This window comes from Ranitomeya variabilis, chromosome 7 (assembly GCF_051348905.1).
Source record: "Ranitomeya variabilis isolate aRanVar5 chromosome 7, aRanVar5.hap1, whole genome shotgun sequence".
Classification (NCBI taxonomy): Eukaryota; Metazoa; Chordata; class Amphibia; order Anura; family Dendrobatidae; genus Ranitomeya; species Ranitomeya variabilis.
In genome coordinates, this window is record NC_135238.1 from 26,233,838 (window position 1) to 26,251,607 (window position 17,770).

The 17,770-nt window shown below is 44.5% G+C and overlaps 1 protein-coding gene across 3 annotated transcripts in view; it reads left to right on the plus strand.

The window, feature by feature from the left end:
* Positions 1 to 17,770, plus strand: part of LOC143785632 (ankyrin repeat and fibronectin type-III domain-containing protein 1-like) — a 269,138-nt gene that overhangs the window by 60,435 nt on the left and 190,933 nt on the right. For all 3 annotated transcript variants that reach the window (XM_077274664.1, XM_077274662.1, XM_077274660.1), the window contains 2 exons: positions 5,163 to 5,338; positions 9,130 to 9,344. In XM_077274664.1, the coding sequence (XP_077130779.1) occupies positions 9,159 to 9,344 (186 nt within the window). In that variant the 5' untranslated portion in view covers positions 5,163 to 5,338; positions 9,130 to 9,158. The remainder of the gene's footprint in view (positions 1 to 5,162; positions 5,339 to 9,129; positions 9,345 to 17,770) is intronic.

Consider the following 17,770-nt stretch of genomic DNA (forward strand, 5'->3'; position numbering starts at 1 on the left):
GCCCCATATACAGCAGCACAAACAGTATGGCCCCCATATAGTGCTGCACAAATGTTATGGCCCCCATATAGTGCTGCACTGTCGGCTGCGCCTGGGGCCCCCTGGATACGCCACTGCTGAGACCACCGCTGATACTCACCCGAAGGACGGAGACCATCAGCCAGCAACTTTCTTCACCGCAGCACATCCCGCGCGGCGCTGGAGTGACGTACGCATGTGACGTTCGCACGTGACGTACGCACGTGACGTACAGGGCCGATGCGGAGCGCAGCCTCTTGTGACCGGTGGCATAATGCTGCCTCCGGTCACAAGAATAATTGACACAGCCGGGAGCCAATGGCTCCTGATGCTGTGTCAATCACATCCTGACCCTGGAGGACTCCAGTCTGGAGGAACTGTATGCGCTGCAATGCGCAGCGTGTGGATGAGCTCGGGGCCTTCACTCCAGCCGCCAGCCCTCATAAGCATCTGGCGGCTGGCCGAGCGGTGCCGGCGGCGGCTGTCAGAAGTGACAGCTAGCTGGCGGGCCGTTAAAAATCATCAGGCGGGCCGGATGCGGCCCGCGGGCCGCATCTTGCCCAGGTCTGTTCTACATGGTGCTGTCAGCCCTTACCCAGCTGTAGCGTTTTAGCATCCATAATCAATGATGAATTTGATGACTTTTCCAATATCGGGTATCGCCCTTTGATCCTTTGCTCCTAACTGGTAAATCTGCTTTGTGATATGGAAGCGACTGATCTAGAACTGACATTCAGAAGTGCGGGAAAGCTGAGTGATAATTCTGCATAGGATGTAATGTGAACAGACAACTCTGAGAGCTGATGTTGCCAGTTTGAGGCCACACAAGTGACAGTATATTTACCAGCTTGGTGTGTGGAAAGCTGTCTAATTACCGTATCGCTTCCTAATGTGTCACAGTAATGTGACGATGACTGCAATGCGCTTTTCCTATACAGCCAGGTGACGGGGCGCTGCCAACAATGTACAGAAATAGTTCACTTAGCAGATATATTTGTAACTTATGTCTCATTCCAAGTGTTTCCGCTTCTCGTGTTCTGTGGATGTTACCGTCAGGAGATTGTAGATGGATGTGTGCCAGCGAGATATAAATGAGAAGCTGATAACGTGTATCTATCCATCCTCACTGTATGGGGAAATGTATCAGGACACACGGAAATCAAAGAGTTCCGGTTTTTCATTCATCCCCATTGCCCCAGGTGTATAACATCCGGACCCTCATCATCTCATCTGCCGTTACAAACATGGTGGGGCAGAGCTCATCGATACCTGAACGGTCCTGTAATAGAAGCCACCGGGGTAACAAGTCCGTTCTTGACATTTCTTCCTTCCTAAATCATCCCCCATCACCTTTGAGTGATGTTATTAAGAAGTGGAAGGAAGCACAGCAACTCAGCCACAAAGTGGAGACCCCATAATGTTACAAAGTGGAGTCACCGATGGAAGAGGGTAGAAAAGTCACTATGCTCCGCTGATGCCATAACTGCAGAGTCCAGACCTCCTCTGGTATAACATCAGCACAAACACTGCGCTCCTGCCGGGAGCTTCATGGCCGAGCAGCTGCATGCAGCCGTACATCACCAAGCACAATGCCGAGCTTCGGATGGAGTGGTGTAAAGCCGCCACCACTGGACTCTGGAGGAGACGTGTTCTGTGCAGTGACGGATCGCACTTCTCTATCTGCGTCTGATGGAGGAGTCTGGGTTTGGTGATTCCAGGATAATGTTACCCCCTGACTGCACTGTGCCCCCTGTACAGATGGTGGAGAGATAATACTATGGGCTGTTATCAGGGGGCGGCCTCTTAGTTTCAGTGAAATCTTAATCCTTCAGCACAAGACATTGTAGGAATTGTAGCTCCCAGCTTTGTGGGAACAGTTCGGGGAAGACTTTTTTTTTTTTGTTCCCCATGACCATGCACAAGGTCCATACAGACATGGAGGGGCAGTTTGGTGGGAAGAACATGAGCAGGGGCACAGAGCTCGGACATCAGCCCCATCCAACCCCTATAATGGAGATTGTGAGCTCGTCCTCTCCCCAACATAAGTATCTGACCCCACAAATGCTCTTCTGGTTGAAGGGGCAAAAATTCCCACAGACGCCTCCAAAATCTTGTAGGAATCCTTCCCAGAAGAGCGGGAGCCGTTATATCTGCAGAGGGGCCGACTCCATATTAATGTCTATGGATGGAAAACGGGAGATCAGGAAAGCTCCCGGAGGTGTAATGTGGAGGGGGCACATACTTTTATCAGTTTGGTACAAAGTATCAGTGTAAGGCTACTTTCACACTTCAGGTTTTTGCCGTCTGTTTTGCACAATCTGTTGAATGTTGAAAAAAACGGATCCGTTGCAGAATCTGAAATACTGATCCGACGGATCCGTTTTTTCAACAGATCAGACTAGCATATCCAGATAATTGGATTAAAAAAAAATTGGAGCATGCTCAGTTTAAAAAATCGGAATCCGGTGCTGGAATCCGTCATTTTCCAGATCCGTCACTTTCCGGCTCCCATAGGCTTCCATTCTAGCAAAAAGCTGGAAGCGCCGTTACTGTGTGCGTTTTTTTCCAGACGCTGGAAACGACAATTTTCTCGGATCCGGCAAAAACTGGACGAAACGTAAGGTCATCCGGCGCTAATACAAGTCTATGGAAAAAACTTGATCTGGCGGCATCTTTCGCCGGATCCAGTTTTTTCAAAATTTGCCAGATTGAGCCTGACGGCGAAGACAGATGTGTGAAAGTAGCCTAAGCCAAATGTTTTACAAATATCTAGATTGAATTCAATAGTACATAAAGGGGTATTTCCATACCGGCCATTTATGTGATGAGAGAACCTCTCTTTCCGATGTCTAGAGGTGAATGGGATTTAGGAAGCACGAGCGGATGCGGCTACGCTAATGTCGTATCTTTCATGGAAGTGGATGGGAGTTCTGGCTGCCACATATAGATGGGTAATCTAACCCATCAGAAATGGTGCATGCGAGAACCCCAAAGAGAGAACCCCTGCCCTGCCCCCGTCCCTTTAGGTCCTGCGCTACAGTAGTGCAATGCGCCAGTTTTGGCCGAGAGCTTTAATTTGTATGTGCAGCATTACACAGGGAAATCGGTTTGTCAGCTCTCTTGGTGGCGGGTGACTTGTGAATTATGACTTTGCCCTGTAAATGAATGCTGAATGTGCTGGCGCTCTATAAATAAATGGTAGTAAGCAGATAATCCACAGCAGAATGAAGTATTGGCATCTTGCAGAACTGCTGGAAGCTTCAAATTAATTACAGTATTATCCGAGCCATTTGGAGGGTTACGTCTTCGCTGCCGTCCAACGCGAGCCAACCAGATCTGAACGTCAGGATTCCCAGCCAATTTTCAGAGTCTTGTAAATTCGCTCGTTAAGCCGTCTTTATGAAGGGCAAAGCTTCACTGAAGTCTTACAAATATATTCGTGTGTCTGGGCTCGGGTCGGGATAATTGGGCAGAGTCGTCCTCTGCCGTTGGGAAACTTCATGTTTGTTGACTGCAGACTTCGAATTAGTAACCCCTGTGGCGGGACACGCATCCAAAGCATGCGCTATACCACCAGGATGAGGAATGTTTTGGCCCCCTACACTTTTATATCTTTTTCTACTGTGGTTCCAACTCTTAAAGGGGTAGACCAAGGTTAGGCAAAAGGATAAGATTCAGCTTTTTTTCTATAAAAAGCACCGCTCTTGTCTATGGGTTGAGTCTAGTATTACAACTCAGTCCAATTAATATGCATGATGCTGAGCTGCAAGGCCAGACATGGTCCTGAAGCTTGAGGGGTGCAGTTTATTTTTGTAAACCTTTAAAGAGGGGACATGTCATTGTAATAACTATGTATTTTTTTTCTACCTCGTGTAAATGCCGCTGTTCTCCTGAATCCGGCAATGTTTTTCTTTTGTTCCTGCGCCTCTCCGTTCCTGAGATATGGCCTCCTCTATAAATCTAGTCTTGATAGCCAAGAAGGCGGAATCATCATGAAGAGTTGAGGATCCTGCCCCCTTGGCTAACAAGACTAGATTTATATACAAAGAAGAAGTGGCCATATGTCAGGAATGGAGAGGCGCAGGAACAAAAGAAAAACAACGCCGGATTCAGGAGAACAGCGACATTTACACCAGGTAGAAGAAAAAAATCCATATGACAAGGAGATATTAATCAGCTGTAAAGGAGGGTCTTCCATTTAAGGAGTTCACTAACTAAACCGAATGAGTCCTGATGGGACTCGGGTCTACTAGCATAACTTTATTAGGCTGGTTTCACACTTGCGTTTTGATCTGCAGCGTTTTAGCGCTAAAAAACGCATGCGTTTTTTTTCTATACTTAACATTAAAAAACGCATACGTTTTTTAGTATGCGTTTTGACGCGTTTTCGGAAACACATGCGTTTTTTGATGCGTGCGTTCAGTTGCAGAAATGCAACCTGTAGTAATTTCTAGCGGCGTTTTTTTGCGGCAAAAAAATGCATTGCTGTCTATGTAAACGCATGCGTTTTTAAGCACATGCGTTTGCTTGCGTTAAAAACGCATGCGTTTTTATAGAAAAACACAAGAAAACAAGAAAAAACAAGAAAACCCTAACCCTAAACACAAGAAAAAACAAGAAAACCCTAACCCTAGGGTTACTAGGGATCCTAACCCTAACCCTAAGGTTAGGATCCCTAGTAACCCTAGGGATCCTAACCCTAACCCTTAGGGTTAGGGTTAGGATCCCTAGGGTTAGGGTTAGGGTTAGGATCCCTAGGGTTAGGGTTAGGGTTAGGATCCCTAGGGTTACTAGGGATCCTAACCCTAGCTATTTCTGTTTATAGTGGGTTTTCTAGTTGATTTTGATGATTGGCAGCTGTCACACACTTCTCAGCATGCGTTTAAAAAACGCTAACGCAGGAAAAAACGCATGTAAACGCTGCAAAATGCCCGTTTTTTTTTTTTGCATGCAAAAACGCATGCGTCTAAAAAACGCGGCGTTTTGCCGCGTTTACATGCGTTTTTACACCACATGCTTTTTTTAAAAAAACGCTGCAGATCAAAACGCAAGTGTGAAACCAGCCTTACCCATGTATTTTTCATAAAAATGTATCGGTTTGGTTGTAGGTGTGATACATTATTTTTATTTGCTCTCACATTTAGGTCCCTGGATAGAAAGTTGCAGAGACCTGTCCTTGGGAAGTCCCTGACTCTTCCCAGCATCCCCCAATCTCCAGTCCTGACCAGGGTCCCGCAGCTCCAGGAATCGGTCTCTCGACTTCCTTCAACATGTTCAACAAGTACAGACACCTTAACGTCCTGCAAGTTGCCGCCGGCTGGTAAGTTTTTGAGGGTTTTATTTGGGCAATAAAGCTGGAAGATTTTTTTTTATAGCGGATCTATCACCAGATTTTACTATACAAACTGTATACACTGTTGTACTTACTTTGAAAATCTACATCGGAATGACTTTCCAACCCTGAAATTAAAAACTGCATTTTATGAGGTGGAAGCTCCATGTGATAGTTCTCCAGAGGTTCAGATTGGAGAAAGACGGCAGATACAGGACACGACTGGTGTGAAGGATGTGTGTCCGCTGTCGGTGGTGGCCGGGTGACTGCGCAGGGCCGGCTCTCTCCATTCAATTCTATTGAAGCTCAGGAAACTTCTGCATCCTGGATCCCAGTCTTGAAAGGATGGTGGAATATGCATCTTTCCTATTTCATTGCTATTAATATTCCCTTTAAATCCTCATTGGGCCAGAGTGGATTAGTAAAAGGGTAATCCAGTAAACATTGTCAGATCCTTGCACCACCACTCCATCTTGGAATCTTGGGTCATCTGTAGGCTAAATATCCATATGTATGGCAATCTAATTTTTTTTTTTAAAGGGATAGTCCCATCTTTATAAGTAACCATCTATCCACATGATACTTGAAGATTGCTGGGGGTCCAACCACTGGGAGCCTCATTGATCCCTAGCACAGGGCTCTGCATAGCCCCTTCTGAACGGAGCAGTGCTTGAACATGGGCAGCTCTGCTCCATTCATTAACTATGGGACTGCTGTAAAAGCCGAGCACTGTAGTTGGCTATCTCCAGAGAGAATAGATGGAGCGGTGGTGCACATGCCTGGCTACTGCTCAGTTCATAGGAGACAAGTCAAAACCCCTATCTCTGGATTACCGAGGGTCCCAGCAATATGCAACATATGACCCATCCTAAAGATGGGTGATAACTTCTAAGGATAACCCTATAAAGGGGTCCCTCACTATAAACATTTATTACTTATTCACAGGATCGGTGATAAAAGGCTGACTGCTGAGGGTCCTCATTATCACAAAATTGGGCGTCTCAAGTGCCCCATTGCTTCTTGCACAACTTTAGTGAGGCAGAGCATGAATGGAGTGGGGGTTTATTATGAGCACCGTCATTCCTTGTCAAATCTATGGGATTGGTGGAGACTGTCAAGCACAGCGCTTGCAATTTCTGTTATGGGGTGTATGCATGAGCAGCGCTCCTTTCCAGTTCATCCATGCAGTGAGGACCAGCAGGGAGAACAGGACCCCTATTCTGGTGATCGATGGGGCCACCATGATGAGACCTATGTCATTCATTCTGTGTAGTGTCTCTTGAGAGAAAAATCCTTTAACTTCAAATGCAAAGGCTCTCCAGCACTACTCTTGTCGAGTGGCGGTGTCTGGTATTGCAATAGTCCTCTAAATGATTGCAATATCATGCAAAGACTTTGGACAAGGGTAGTGCTGTTTTTTGGCCCCTTTTTTCTATTCTCAGACAACCCCTTTAAGCGTATAATAGTAGAGAGATATAGAAGATTATGTTACAAAGTGGATTAATAAAATCTAGACATATGGACAGGCCCTCGGGGGACAATGAACTCCAGCTCTGCTGGAGCAAAATCGCTCAAAGCTGACCCTTGTTCTACAAGTAAGAGTCTCGGGCTGGCTGCGTTCCCTGCACTCCTTGACATCACATCTGTGACTGGAGGAAGACATGTGCCGAAAGCTGCCAGAGCCGCTTTTGTTCTCCACTCAAACAGGCAAATGTTTTGTCAAGTAAAGCTCAGTCACCGAGCTGCAGATCCTGTGTGTGCGCTGCGTGCGTTATGTTTGTATTATCTTATTTTTCCCTTTATATTTATTTTTTTTACATTGAATGACTTGGTGTTTTGCTTGCTTATTTGTCTTCTCAATTAATGGCATTAATTACAACAAGACAACGTGTTTATGTATGGCTGCTTCTGGTCTGTGCTAACAGTGCAGAACAAGTTCTCACTGTCATTGCATTTTTCACCACTAGAGGGAGCTCTCTGCATACAGTTATTGCTGACACCCAATTACATAATGCAAGGTGTATACCTCCCTGTCTGGTGAGCTCCCCCTAGTGGAGGCTGCAAGTGCCAGAAATTTATCATTTGCATTTATTTTTTTAAAAATTCATCAAAAAGTAAATCGACAAAATGCAGATCTCACACAGTGTAACGTCCCCTCCAACGAAGAGCCTAAACTTGACCTTGAACCAGGGCTACCACTAGGAATATCGGAGCCCAATATTGGCAAAATTTTCAGGCTTCCTTGAGACTTCAGCCAGGCTCTGTCACCACCTCTCGAACCTTCCACAATCCCACCGCCCACTCTTGGAAAAACTCCACTTCTGCACCATGTCCTCACCAATCACACGTTAACAGTTCCCATCGAACACCAGATCATATACAATTTTTTTTTTTTTTAATTCTGTGGAAGCATGATTAAAAAGCAATGTCTGACTTTCATTTCATCATTTTCATAGATCTTTTATTTATTTTTATTTTTTCAGATTCAAGTTATTTCTGTGACCATTGTGTGTTTTTCTGTCATTAAACGAGGGGTACCAACAAATTTGACCACGTGTGTACATAGCCAACCGCTTTTGTTTTGGCCAAAAGATTTTTTAAGTCAGCACCGTACCAAGGGAGACTCTTTTGGCCGGGCCCTACTCTACTCTAACCTGTTAAACATTTTTTTTAAATACCAATACTCACAAGGACCCGGGACTTTGCTGGCAGCTTAGAAACAGACAATGGGCCGGCAGCATCTGGTGTCACTGGTGTCACACTTGGCCGATCCCCTCTGCTGCTGACATACAATCTAAGTAGCTATGGCTGTGACTGGCAAAGTAAAGTAATTACCCCAGGCCCTAGCGTGCCATGCAGTCTGCCAGGCCATTTATACAGTGGCTTGGCTGTGCTGCCTCAGCGCAGGCTGTCAATGTCTGGGCCCCCCTTTGCTTCTGCTCTCAGGGCCCCATACACCAGTAATAACAGTAATGCCATGATGGTGGCCCTGCCTTGAACTAAATATCATTATTTACTAGCCATGTAATTAGATATTCTTGTGTGTAACACATCCCACAGAAAGGAGGAAGGATTATACAGCTTATTTTAAAAGGTAAATTTTCAAGGAGAGGAGGCATCTGCTTCAAAAGCATTCATCTGCAGGAGGAGAACATAGCTCCTTATAAAGGGTTAGTATGCAAAAGATTAGTTGACTGCTTGTAAAAGATTAGTTACATGCTTATAGTTGATGTTTCTGGCCACCTTCTCCTCCTGCCCTCCGTTTCCTGACCACCCCCATTATTCTCCTACATAGTGGTATCTCCCATCTGAGAAGCAGGAAGTCTCACACAGCTGTAAAATAGTGAGACAACAATGGGCCCTGACTTCAGCCTATTTTTTTTACCTTATGATATACAGTATATTGGAACATTTTTTTTTTTCTTTTGGTTTCATGAAATTTCTTAGGAAGTGATAGATCCTCTTTAAATTTTACTTCTCCTAAGCTGGTCATACCTTCAATGTTGGATAAACGCTCCTGTTATTTCTCCTGATATTTCCATTCACATGCATGCTCAGATTGGCCAGTCGTGCATATATTCTAAATCGGGAAATGAGAATAAGTTGCTGCCAGACACCACTGAACAAAATGATCAGGCATGTTGAAATTCAGTATACCCTTCCTATGGAGTCTCTGATTGGTTACACCATAATTAGTGTGCTTGGCTGATTTTATTCTAGTGTGACTGGCCAGCTTTATTAGTATCTTATTTTAAACCAGTTTGTTTGTTTTCTCCCAGTAAACTCATGGCTGACTGGAGAAAGTCTGATGAACACCAGTGGTTTGGGTCCCACGCTCCTCTCCTCTCCAGAGGAAAAACGTCTAAATTTCCAGCGCTCCTTTCACATGCGGAAGAGCATCTCTGTAGACAACCACCTTAGTTCTTGTCACTACCCCCTGCAGCCGCCAGACGCCCAGGGACCGAAGGTGAAGAGCAAGCTGAGGAGGCAGTTTGTAAGTAACTCATCTCATAGCAATAAAGCCTATAGATCTCTGCTATCGGTCAGTGATTGGCAATTGTCTTCCTTGCATTTAGACGATAAAATCCCAGTGCAGACCCCGTCTGACCACAAATGAGGTGGACACAATTGTATGACGTATCTTGGACTCACTACTGATACCATATTGCACCAGACCCTCAGCTGTGAGCAGGATTTGGTCTGTGCAGGTAGTCACAAGATTGTGCCCATTCACTGTCTTGAAGCAGAGGTCTTTAAAAATGGTAAAGAATTGAATCAATAATTACATCCAGGACTAAACAATTGGGCAGAATTCACAAAAGATTTCTGCAAACTTCTGCAGTGCTGCAGATGCCCATTGCACCCTCAAGAGCTGGAATCATAATTATGCCCCGTTATTAATAACCCTAATAATTTGTGTTGCCAAATATGTCAAAATACCCATTTAAACATACAAAGTACTTGTTTTCTCACCATGTGTGGTGGGATTGATGACACTAAACAATATGTATAAAGTACAAACCGTAGTGATTGGGCCTGATCTTGTTGGTATCTGTTTGCTTAAAGGGGTTCTCCGTTTTCAATATAACTCATTGAGGGGTCCCCCAACAAGAAGATGATCATATCTTGCCCCAATGTTGAAATCCCTAGTGATTTGCTGTGATCTGTTGGAAAACCTTATAAGTGTTGTTTCCCTACACTGCCTCCGCAGTTAAAATAAGGAATTACACTTTTTCTACTGCATTCAATAGTCTGTCAGTGTAATGTATGGACGTTCCAGATCCTCCAGACTGAAAGGATATCTTCCTAATAGGTGAGGGTCCTGATGGGGCGTTACTTTTCTTAATTTTTTCTTTTCGTTACATTTTTTTTATTTCTCATACTATTGTGACCATATGTGATGCCAGACACTTTCTAGTGACCGTATTTTATGGGATGCAGTCATAAGAACATGTTTTTTGTATGTCACACCTTTAGTTTTCTGGGCATTTATTGGAATATTATTATTACTAGTGGATCCCGTGGGTAGTGACAGCTATCCACTACTAGTCTCTAGTTGGGTAGCTTCTTTTTCTAATGCTTCCAGACCTGTAGTAGGACTCTGAGCTTTTGGTCCCACCAGTGTCATCTCCAGCTTCTGCGTTCTACACCAGTGTTTCCCAAACTGGGAGGAGGGTGATGTCCCGCCAACCCCGAGGAGACACTTTTGACTGTCGTAAACCCAGGATTTGCCACATGTTTGACTCCCTGTGTGCAATTTTGTCATGGACCCCATGTGTTACCATGTTCTTGTTGGAAACGCCACAGGAGAACACACACGAAAGGCCTAATTTGGTAGAAAATATTCCTGCCCCTGCTTCTTTTTGGTCATTGTAATCTAAACCTTTAGTAAGTACTGGACTTCTACAGACGGTTATCAAGTATCTACCATTATAACCCTCCATCTTTGACCCCACGTTATGTCTTCAGATCTTTCTATTCCTCTATTTTCTTCTTGGTCTGGGTAATGAAGGGACAAGTGTTCCATGATAGGGGTGGTGACAGCTGAACTTTCTTTAAAGTTTAATGCCCGCACGTTGTGTCCTGTACTTTAGCAGTAACCCGATCCGGAAATTGATAGCCCTTTATTACCCTCCTATCCACGCTCATTACCAGCTCTGGGGCTGTAATGAGGTTCTCCAGTTACTCTTCCATGAAACCTAAGACCACCAATTCCTCTACAAAGAATATTCCAAAAAACGCATATCCTTCAGCTTTGAGGAAACATCTCGCTTCCATTTGGACCTTCAGAACCTCCCAGGAGGATCCATTGGATTTCGTCTAGAGATGACATCACATTAAGGGATAATCGGAGATGTTTTTGATGACTTCCACCTTGTCTTGTTCATCATGGCTGACAAAAATTATCCCAAGATAGTCCACATAATCCTCCGCTCATGCAGGTTGTAAGGTGCGAGGAGGAGAATTTATTCCTCCTGGATGACGAAGTCGGAGTTGGAGGATTTAGAATCCGAGAGAAGATCTCGAGCTTTCCTATGACTCTATATTAATTGACGAACAATTTTTGTTTCTCTCCTGGGATGTAATAATTTCTCTGACCGTGCAAAGTCTCTGTGAGGAGATGTCATAGGACACTTCAGTGTCAACTACTTGCTGCAGAGGCAGAGCGGAGGGGATGTTTAGGAGGGGAAAGCTGTGTTTTGGGGTAAGGACTGTTTATTATCCCAATTTTGTATCTCAAACGTTTTGTTGTGAGTTATAAAGGAAAGTTCTTGGTGAGTTTGCCTATCCAACGATCTATCGATCTAGTTCCTAATTAGTCATCTGCGTACCTAATTCTATTTGTTTATCTGTTGTATCTACCTACACAGTTCTCTATTGACCTTCTCTTTTCTATCTGTTTCTTTATGTATTTACCTATTCTACCTGTTTATCTCTCACATCCTCATATCTGTCCATCTACTGTATTTATCGTTTTGCCTTAGTGTCTGCTTACATGGAAACAGGTAAATAGTGAGCTGACGATGTAATAGGCCCCAGACACAAAGATGGAAGCAGCAGACGGATATGAGAATGTGAGAGATGGATAGAAAGGAATAATGGAGAAAGAGATAGAAATGGGGAGATAAATGGAGAACTCTGCCGAGAGAGAAAGTCGCTATAAGAGAGAAAAGACATGGGAAGGAAGATAAATGGCCAACTACTTACCTATCTCTCTATTTATTATTATTTACTTATATAGCACCATTAATTCCATGGTGCTGTACATGAGAAGGGGGTTACGTACAGGGTTATCGTTTACAGTAAACAAAATTACAATGGCAGACTGATACAGAGGGGAGAGGACCCTGTCCTTGCGGACTTACATTCTACAGCCTCTCTCTGTCTCTCTCTCGTGTCTCTCTCACCTTATGTCTCTTTTTATCTGTCTCGTCATCTTTTTACCTCTTTCATTCTCTCTCCCTCTACCGCTATCTCTCTTTAGTGATCTCTCTATCTTTCACTTTCTCTGTCTCTCTCCTTATCTGTCTCTCCCTCTCCCTATCTGTCCTGCTATTTCACTCTCTCGTTCTCTCTTAATCTCTCTCTAACAATATCTCTATCGCTCTCTATCTCTCTCCTTATGTCTCTCTAGCTCTAGATCTCTCTAGCTCTCTCCTTATCTCTTTCTTGCTCTATCTCTCTCTAGCTCTATCTCTCTCTGGCTCTATTTCTCTAGCTCTCTCCTTATCTCTCTTGCTCTCTCTCTAGCTATCTCCTTATCCCTCTTGCTCTATATCTCTCTTGCTCTATCTCTCTCTAGCCCTATCTCTCTCTAGCTCTATATCTCTTTATCTCTCTCCTTATCTCTCTAGCTCTAGCTCTCTCCTTATCTTTCTTGCTCTCTCTCTATCTCTCTCCTTATCTCTCTTGCTCTATCTCTCTCTTGCCCCATCTCTCTCTAGCCCTATCTCTCTCTAGCTCTCTCTCCTTATCTCTCTCTCCTTATCTCTCTCTGTGTCTCTCTATGTCTCTTTTGATGTCTCTATCTCTTGATGTGTCTATCTCTTTTTATCTCTTGACTGTCTCTCTGTTAGTGATGAGCAAATATACTCGTTACTCAAGATTTCCCGAGCACGCTCGGGTGTCCCCCGAGTATTTTTTAGTGCTCGGAGATTTAGTTTTCATCGCCGCAGCTGAATGATTTACATCTGTTAGCCAGCATAAGTACATGTGGGGATTCCCTAGCAACCAGGCAACCCCCACATGTACTTATGCTGGCTATCAGATGTAAATCATTCAGCTGCGGCGATGAAAACTAAATCTCCGAGCACTAAAAAATACTCGGAGGACACCCGAGCATGCTCGAGAAATCTCGAGTAACGAGTATATTCTCTCATCACTACTCTCTATCTCTCTTTTGATGTCTCTCCATCTCTTGACGTGTGTCTCTCTCTCTCTTTTTGTCTTTCTATCTCTTTTTGTCTCTCTTTGTCTGTCTTTCTCTATATGTCTCTATCTCTCTTGATGTGTCTCTATCTCTTGCTGTCTCTCTAACTTTTTGTGTCTCTCTTGATGTCTCTCTAGCTCTCTTGATGTGTCTATCTCTTGATGTCTCTCTATTGTTCTCTTGCTCTGTCTCTCTCTTTGTGTCTCTCTATCTCTTGATGTGTCTCTATCTCTCTTGATGTCTCTCTATCTCACTCTTGATGTGTCTCTATCTCTCTTGCTCTGTCTCTCGATCTCTCTCTTGCTCTGTCTCTCTAGCTTTCTCTTGCTCTGTCTCTCTAGCTCTCTCTTGCTCTGTGTCTCTATCTCTGTCTCTCTCTGTCTTTTTGTCTGTCTCTCTCTTTTTGTCTCTCTTGGTATCTCTCTCTCTCTTTTTGTCTCTTGCTGTCTCTCTATCTCTCTCTTGATGTGTCTCTATCTCTCTCTTGATGTCTGTCTCTCTTTGTCTCTATCTCTCTCTTGGTGTCTCTCTAGCTCTCTCTTTTTGTCTCTATCTCCGGCTGCCCAGAGTTATAGACCGTTCTGTGTGCTGCAGTATACCCGGATCTGTGTGATGAAGCTGATGACATTTGTGCCGTCCCTGTGCGGGCGCGGAGTCTGGATAATGTTCTGCATTCTGAGCACCGCTCATTTCCTCCGCGCTCCGTCCGCTGTTTCCCATGGTAACGTGCTGGAATATTATGGGGATGGTTTCACAAATAGCTGCACCTGAATACATCGCACCCAGTGATTTTTGCCGACCAACGTCATCTAATGCTCCATTATACCTGCTGATCCACTTACCTAGCCGAGTGCTATTTCCATTCTCTACATCCGCAGTACAGTAGATTTAATTAAGGAACATTTAAAGGAACACTAAACCTAACGCCAATGGCAGATAACGAGCCTGGGCGCTAATATAATTCACGGATTCGTATGTTACTAAGCACAGAAATGTGACGGTGGAAGAGAATCCGGACGTCCATCCGGTCTGCGGACATTTTATCTAATTTTTATTAACTTTTTTTTTGGTAATTTTGTCAGTGGTCTGTGCCCTGAGTAGCGCCTCCTACCTAATGGCATCCGCGGTTCTTCTTCTTGGCGTAATGTCATCCTTGCGGAGTAACGTGCATGTGACATCGCGCCAGAAGAAGAGCGGTCACATTAGAGGTGTCCTCTGGGCTCCCATCTAGCGGCCACAGACTACTGACATGGCCGACGGATCGGCTCCTGCAAATCCATGTGCCCCAAGTCTAGTGGCCACCAATCTAGGGGCACGTGCCCGATCGCTGTCCCTAAATGTTGTCCCAGTTGTCAGGACGAGAGTTAGGCAATGTGAAACTGTTGCCGAGAGGATCAAATATGGAGGTTTCTGATATTAGACAAGGAGCCTTCACATAAATACCGAGCCCAGGTCGTGAGGAGCGAAGTATTTACTGGCAACAAAGGCTTCGAGTGGCTCCCAATTAGAGGAAGGATCCTGTATATTAGCCCCCCGTGCCCCTGCACTTGTTGCCAGGTTGCACACTTGTTGTCATGACAACTGCTATTTGTCCTGCCTCGGTTTACCTGAACCACGGGATTATTCCTTCTCCGTCTCGGAGCGGCACATCCGTGATTTTATGTATCATCATTTATTGCTCGTGGTTTTTAGGATTTTTCAGACTGAAACCCATGAAGCGATCGGTGCGACGGCGTTGTCCTGGGCGAGCATCGGCTGCAAACTCTTACGGCACAGTGTTGCCAATAGGTTTGTGGCTGATGCTGCTGGTATCAGTTTTGTCAGGGACCTGGCGCTACAATGGGTCAGATGTGAGCAGATTTCGGAGAATAAAACTGAGCCATCGCTCTTGCCGTACTGCACCGTTCTCATTCCTTCAGGGGTGAGAATATAACGCACATCGACCCTAAATGGCCACACACATTACCCATAGGAAAGCAGTTCGGACCCTTTGGGACCCCATATGCTGCCTCATTGGGGTCTGTACGTTCAGCAATGCTATGAGAAAAAGAAAAACAAGCTTATGCTCACTCAGAGCTTTTTCTTTAATGAGAGAATCTGCTCCAAAGTCCAGATAAAAACAGTTTCAGATACTCCGTGATTGAGCGTCTTATTGATGTCAAGGTGAAATCATGTCACCCGGTGATCTTTTCTCTTTCCATATGGAAAAAGGAAGCAACATGTCAATTTTGGAGGCATTTCTGCTTGAAATTTGACTTCTGCAGACGCCTCCCCCCCTCCGAACACACACAAAAACAAGCAAAAACCCATTAAAAACTTCTTAACCAGACCAAAAAATTTATGTCAAAGAATCTGTGTGAATGTATCCCAATATGTCAATTTTGGAGGCATTTCTGCTTGGGAAGCAAAAACTATTCCAAATTTGACTACTGAATGAGAAAAAAACACCTATACACAAAAAGCATAAAAACCATAGCTAATGTTTTTTTTTCTTTTTCTTTTAAATATGTTGTTATTTGATTTTTTTTTTCAGACAGAAAAAATCAATATAAAGTATCTTGGTGTGAGCATACTCTTAGGGTATGTGTCCACGTTCAGGATTGCATCAGGATTTGGTCAGGATTTTTCATCAGTATTTGTAAGCGAAAACCAGGAGTGGAACAATTAGAGGAAAAGTAGAATAGAAACATATGCTCCACTTCTGTATTTATCACCCACTCCTGGTTTTGGCTTACAAATACTGATGTAAAATCCTGACCAAATCCTGATGCAATCCTGAACGTGGAGACTTACCCTTAGGTTAATTATAAGGAGCAGGTGATCTTTGTTAGTAGTTATTTCGTAGTACTGTTTACCACCACCAGGTGGCAGTATATCCACACTCTAAAGAAAGAGCCACCCGAAGATCTCTGGTTATAATGGTGGATGCTTTAGCTTGTAGAATTTAAAGAAAAAAGTTAATAATAATAATCTATTATCAAGCCTCCATTCTGGACTACATTGGATGGAGCAAAGATCATGTATCTGCTCAGTCCCATAGACTTACCATAGACATATGCTCAATCACAGTGAGGAGGAAAGGAGAGTGGGTCAGGACCCCAATTCTAGTTATTGTCGGGGGTCAAAGCAATTGGAACACTATGATTTATATGCTTTTCACCTTTCCAGAACTACTAACCAGTCGGCGTAGATGTGAACTCTGCTGTAGGTGGTGATGTCAGTTCTCACTGTGCTTGTACTTATTACATTCATTCTCTGCATCGGAACAGGGATTTTATTAGTATGGGTGACTTTTTCTATACATGATGATATTCTGGCTATCACCACTAGAGGGAGCAGCTGCATATAGATTTATAAGGGAGTGATGTAGGTCTGTGTACAGAGAGCTCCCCCTAGTGGTGACCGCTGCATGAGACCTGTATGACCATCATCATGAGCAGGAGATGCCGGTCAGTGTCCCAGTGTCACGGTCCCCATAGCAGTCGCATGGGGGATATCCCACCGAGCACATGCAGGAAGTGTAGTCATAAGGACATAGGACCAGAGAAGCCTTCCGGCCTAGAATTTGAGAAAACTGATGTGATGGCTCCTGTTACATGGTTCAGGTGATGTCCTGGTCTGTAAATAGCAGCCAGACAAGAGCTAAATCTGAGTAATCGTAGACGTACGAGCTTTTGGCTCCTGCGGGTATTAAGGATAAGGAAGTCTAGTCACCTCGGGACACTGTTACCTTGACAAGACAAATGTTTCTTCAAGTCACAGACTGTCCTCGGGCGGCTGGAGACACATTTTCCACCAGTTATCGAAGAAGCAAACCCTTGAAAATCTGCAGCATCTTAAAGGGCTTATGTGTGGTGCCATAAATAATGGTTAAAGGGGTGTTTATCACGTTCAGTAGTAAATTTGTCTGACTGTGGGAGCCCACTGCGGTCCCAAGAACAAAGCTCTTGTCCGAAAGGAGCAGAAGTCGAGCATGCTGCACCTCCGCTCCATTAATCTTATATAGGACTAGATGAAATAGAGCGCTGTGCATTGCAGAGCAAAATCGACCTCCACTCCATTCATCCTCTATGGGACTGGCTGAGATAGCAGAGCGCTGTTTATTGCAGAGCAGGATCGACCTCCTCCATGCATCCTCTAGGGTACTGACTGAGTTAGCAGAGCATGATCGACCTCCCCTCCTTTCATCCTCTATAAGACTGGCTGAAATAGCAGAGCACTGTGCATTGCAGAGCCAGGTCGACCTCCGCTCCATTCATCCTCTATGGGACTGGCTGAAATAGCAGAGCTCTGTGCATTGCAGAGCAGGTCCATTCATCCTCTATGGGACTGGCTGAAATAACAGAGCTCTGTGCATTGCAGAGCAGGATCGACCTCCGCTCCATTCATCCTCTATGGGACTGGCTGAAATAGCAGAGCAGGATCGACCTCCACTCCATTCATTCTCTATGGGACTGGCTGAGATAGCAGAGCATGATCGACTTCCGCTC